Source organism: Gavialis gangeticus, unplaced genomic scaffold, assembly GCF_001723915.1.
Source record: "Gavialis gangeticus isolate Ggan-Ray unplaced genomic scaffold, GavGan_comp1, whole genome shotgun sequence".
Lineage (NCBI taxonomy): Eukaryota > Metazoa > Chordata > Crocodylia > Gavialidae > Gavialis > Gavialis gangeticus.
In genome coordinates this window covers 3903332-3905862 of record NW_017728960.1, presented here as the reverse complement: position 1 = coordinate 3905862, position 2531 = coordinate 3903332, and the positions used below count along the sequence as shown (strand labels likewise).

At 67.4% G+C, this 2531-nt stretch overlaps 1 protein-coding gene across 1 annotated transcript in view; it reads left to right on the top strand.

Moving 5' to 3' along the window:
• Positions 1–217: 217 nt before the first annotated feature.
• FAM189B (family with sequence similarity 189 member B) overlaps positions 218–2531 on the top strand; it is a 12502-nt gene continuing 10188 nt past the window's right edge. The window contains exons 1-5 of the mRNA XM_019527994.1: positions 218–494; positions 1219–1275; positions 1423–1533; positions 1769–1900; positions 2118–2225. Coding sequence (XP_019383539.1) covers positions 276–494; positions 1219–1275; positions 1423–1533; positions 1769–1900; positions 2118–2225 — 627 coding nt within the window. The 5' untranslated portion in view covers positions 218–275. The remainder of the gene's footprint in view (positions 495–1218; positions 1276–1422; positions 1534–1768; positions 1901–2117; positions 2226–2531) is intronic.

Sequence of the window (2531 nt, the reverse complement as noted above, 5' to 3'; positions counted from 1 at the left end):
GCCCGGCTCGCGCGGGGGCTGATGGCGACGCGGAGCGAGACCCCCGGCCGCCAGGAGCCGGCTCTGCCCCGCGCCCCGCGCCCGCGATGCTCCGGCCCTGAGCAGTGCGCCTAGGACAGTCGCGCTGCCCGCCCCTGCGCCCGGCCAGGGCTCCCAGCTCGGAGCTGCCCGCAGGGCGCAGCGTGGCCTGCTCGGCTCCCAGGACCGTCCCCGGGGCCTGGCTGTGGCTCCCTCCAGCCGCGGGCCGGCCGCTCCCATCCCGCCGGGGGGGCACCATGCCATCCTCCAGCGACTCCAGCCACTCGCTGACCGGCCGCAGCTCCCGCAGCCTCACGCACCTCCGCATGCAGAGGACCTGGCTGCAGACCCTGCTGGTGCTGGGCTTCATCCAAGTGATCCTGGGCATCCTCATCGTCACTTTCAGCCTCGTGGCAGCCACTATCACGCCTGCCCCCAAGATCCGGCACTCCTGCCCCTACTGGGCCGGCTTCTCGGTGAGTCTCGGGCAGATCCGCAAGGCCAAGGGGGAGCCAGGGGCCCAGCCGTGCGGGGAGTTTCTAGGGCTGGCTCTGCTCTGGTGGGGGGCAGGGGCCTCCCTGGCTGTGCACCCCGGGGTGCCGCTCTCCTGCTGGGCATGAGGGGAGCAGTGCGCTCTGCGAGCTTGTGCCAGCCCACAGGGCCCAGGGGGGCAGCAGTGGGGCAGTGGCAGGGCAGCATGTAGGTGATCCCCCTTGTGCCAGGACCCCTTGCCGGGCTCTTCTGTTGTCCCCAGGCCTCCCCCATGCCCTGTGCTGCCAGCCCCAGTCCCCGGTGCCGCTTGCTCACCTGTGTCACTTCCCAGCTGGCGTGACTGGGTACAGGATCCTCCCTGTTTTACAGAGGGAGCTCAACAGGCCCTGAGCATCTCTGGTCTCCCTGCCTATGCCCTCCAGCCCACATGGTGCCAAGCCCCCCCACCCCACCCCTGCAGCGCGGCACCCCTGATGGGCTGCCCTGGCCAGGGTCCCACTGGCCAGCATTGAGCTGCTCCTGCCTGCTCCTGAGTGCCCTGAATCAGCACTTTCCTTGCTTGGCCGGCAAGGAGGCGCCTGCCTGTTGTGCATGTGCGGGGCATGGGCTGCAGGCAGGGAGCAGAGTGCGGGCATGGGGAGGGCAGGGGATGTGTGGGACATCCTCCCGCCCCGGTCTTCTTCAGGGTCCCTGTCTGTCTGTCCCCAGCTGGCCCTGTCGGGGCTTGTTGGCGTTGTCTCCTGGAAACGGCCCGTCACGGTGGTGGTAGGTGTCAGCTGCATGTGGGGCAGGGGTGCTCATCCTGCCAGGGGCCCCTGCATCTCTGGGTGCTTTGGTGGGGGGAGAAGGCAAAGCCAGGCTCCCCTCACCTGCACATGCCGGTCGGCCCGTTCCCCTTCTGCCTTGTTCCAGATCACCTTCTTCACGCTGCTGTCTGTGCTGGGCGTCATGCTGGGCCTGGCTGGCTCCATCCTCTCCTGTCAGAACGCCCAGCTCGTGAAGTCCCTGGAGGCCTGTGAGCGGGTGAGGCCCTGAGCTGTGGCTGCTGGGCACCAGCCTCAGGAGATGGAGAGTTGGGGGAGGCTGCGTGGCTGAGCCTGGGGCAGCAGTGCAGGCTCATGCCTCAGGGGCTGGGTGATGGGCGTGGGGCAAGGGATGGGCATGGGGCAAGGGGACTGTCGGCTCTAGGAGGGGAGCACCAGCAGGGCTGGGGCTCTGGGACCCAGCCATCCCTCACCCAGTGTCTCGCTTCCCGCAGGAGATGGACATGTGCATGTGCTGCTCGGTCCGCTCCGGCCTGCAGCACGTGCCTGGCCCCTGCAGCCGCCACCCCGACAGGCTGGTCATGTTTGCCAACCCCGACTGCCGCAGCATCCGCATGGCACTGAAGGTAATGGTGTTGCAGGAGCTGGGGCCACACTGGCTAAGCCAGGGGGAGGGGGGCTGTGCCAGGCTGGGGCGGCTTGGTGCCTGGGGAGATGCTCCAAGCCTGATGCTGCAGGCAGGGCTGGACCGGGCCAGGGCCAGGGCCCAGAGGCTCATCACCAGAGTGGGGGGGCTTGGCATGTGAAGAGGAGCATTCAGGGCCCCTCTGTGCCCCTGCCCAGGACCTGCTGTTCAGCATCTGTGGCCTGACCATCTTCTCCACCATCGTGTGCACACTGTCTGCTGTCATGTGCTGCATCCAGATCTTTTCCCTGGACGTTATTCACATGGTGAGCGCTGCCCGCAGTCCCCTGCCCTGTCCTCACTGCACAGCAGAGGCTTGGGCCAGAGCCCCCCACCCCCTACACAGACATTACCAGACCCTCCCCCAGAGCTGTGCCCTGGCCACACTGAGCAGCAGCCTGGGGATGGTCCTGTGGGCTGGTACTTCAGTGGTGGGTATCAGGAAGAGCCCAGAGGGAGCCAGATCTTGCCCATATTTCCTAGGGCCAGGATGGTGTCCAGGGTCCAGCGGTCATCGTTTGTGGCCTCCACTGCCTGGGTCTGGATGGTATTCTGCTCCCTCAGGAGCTGGA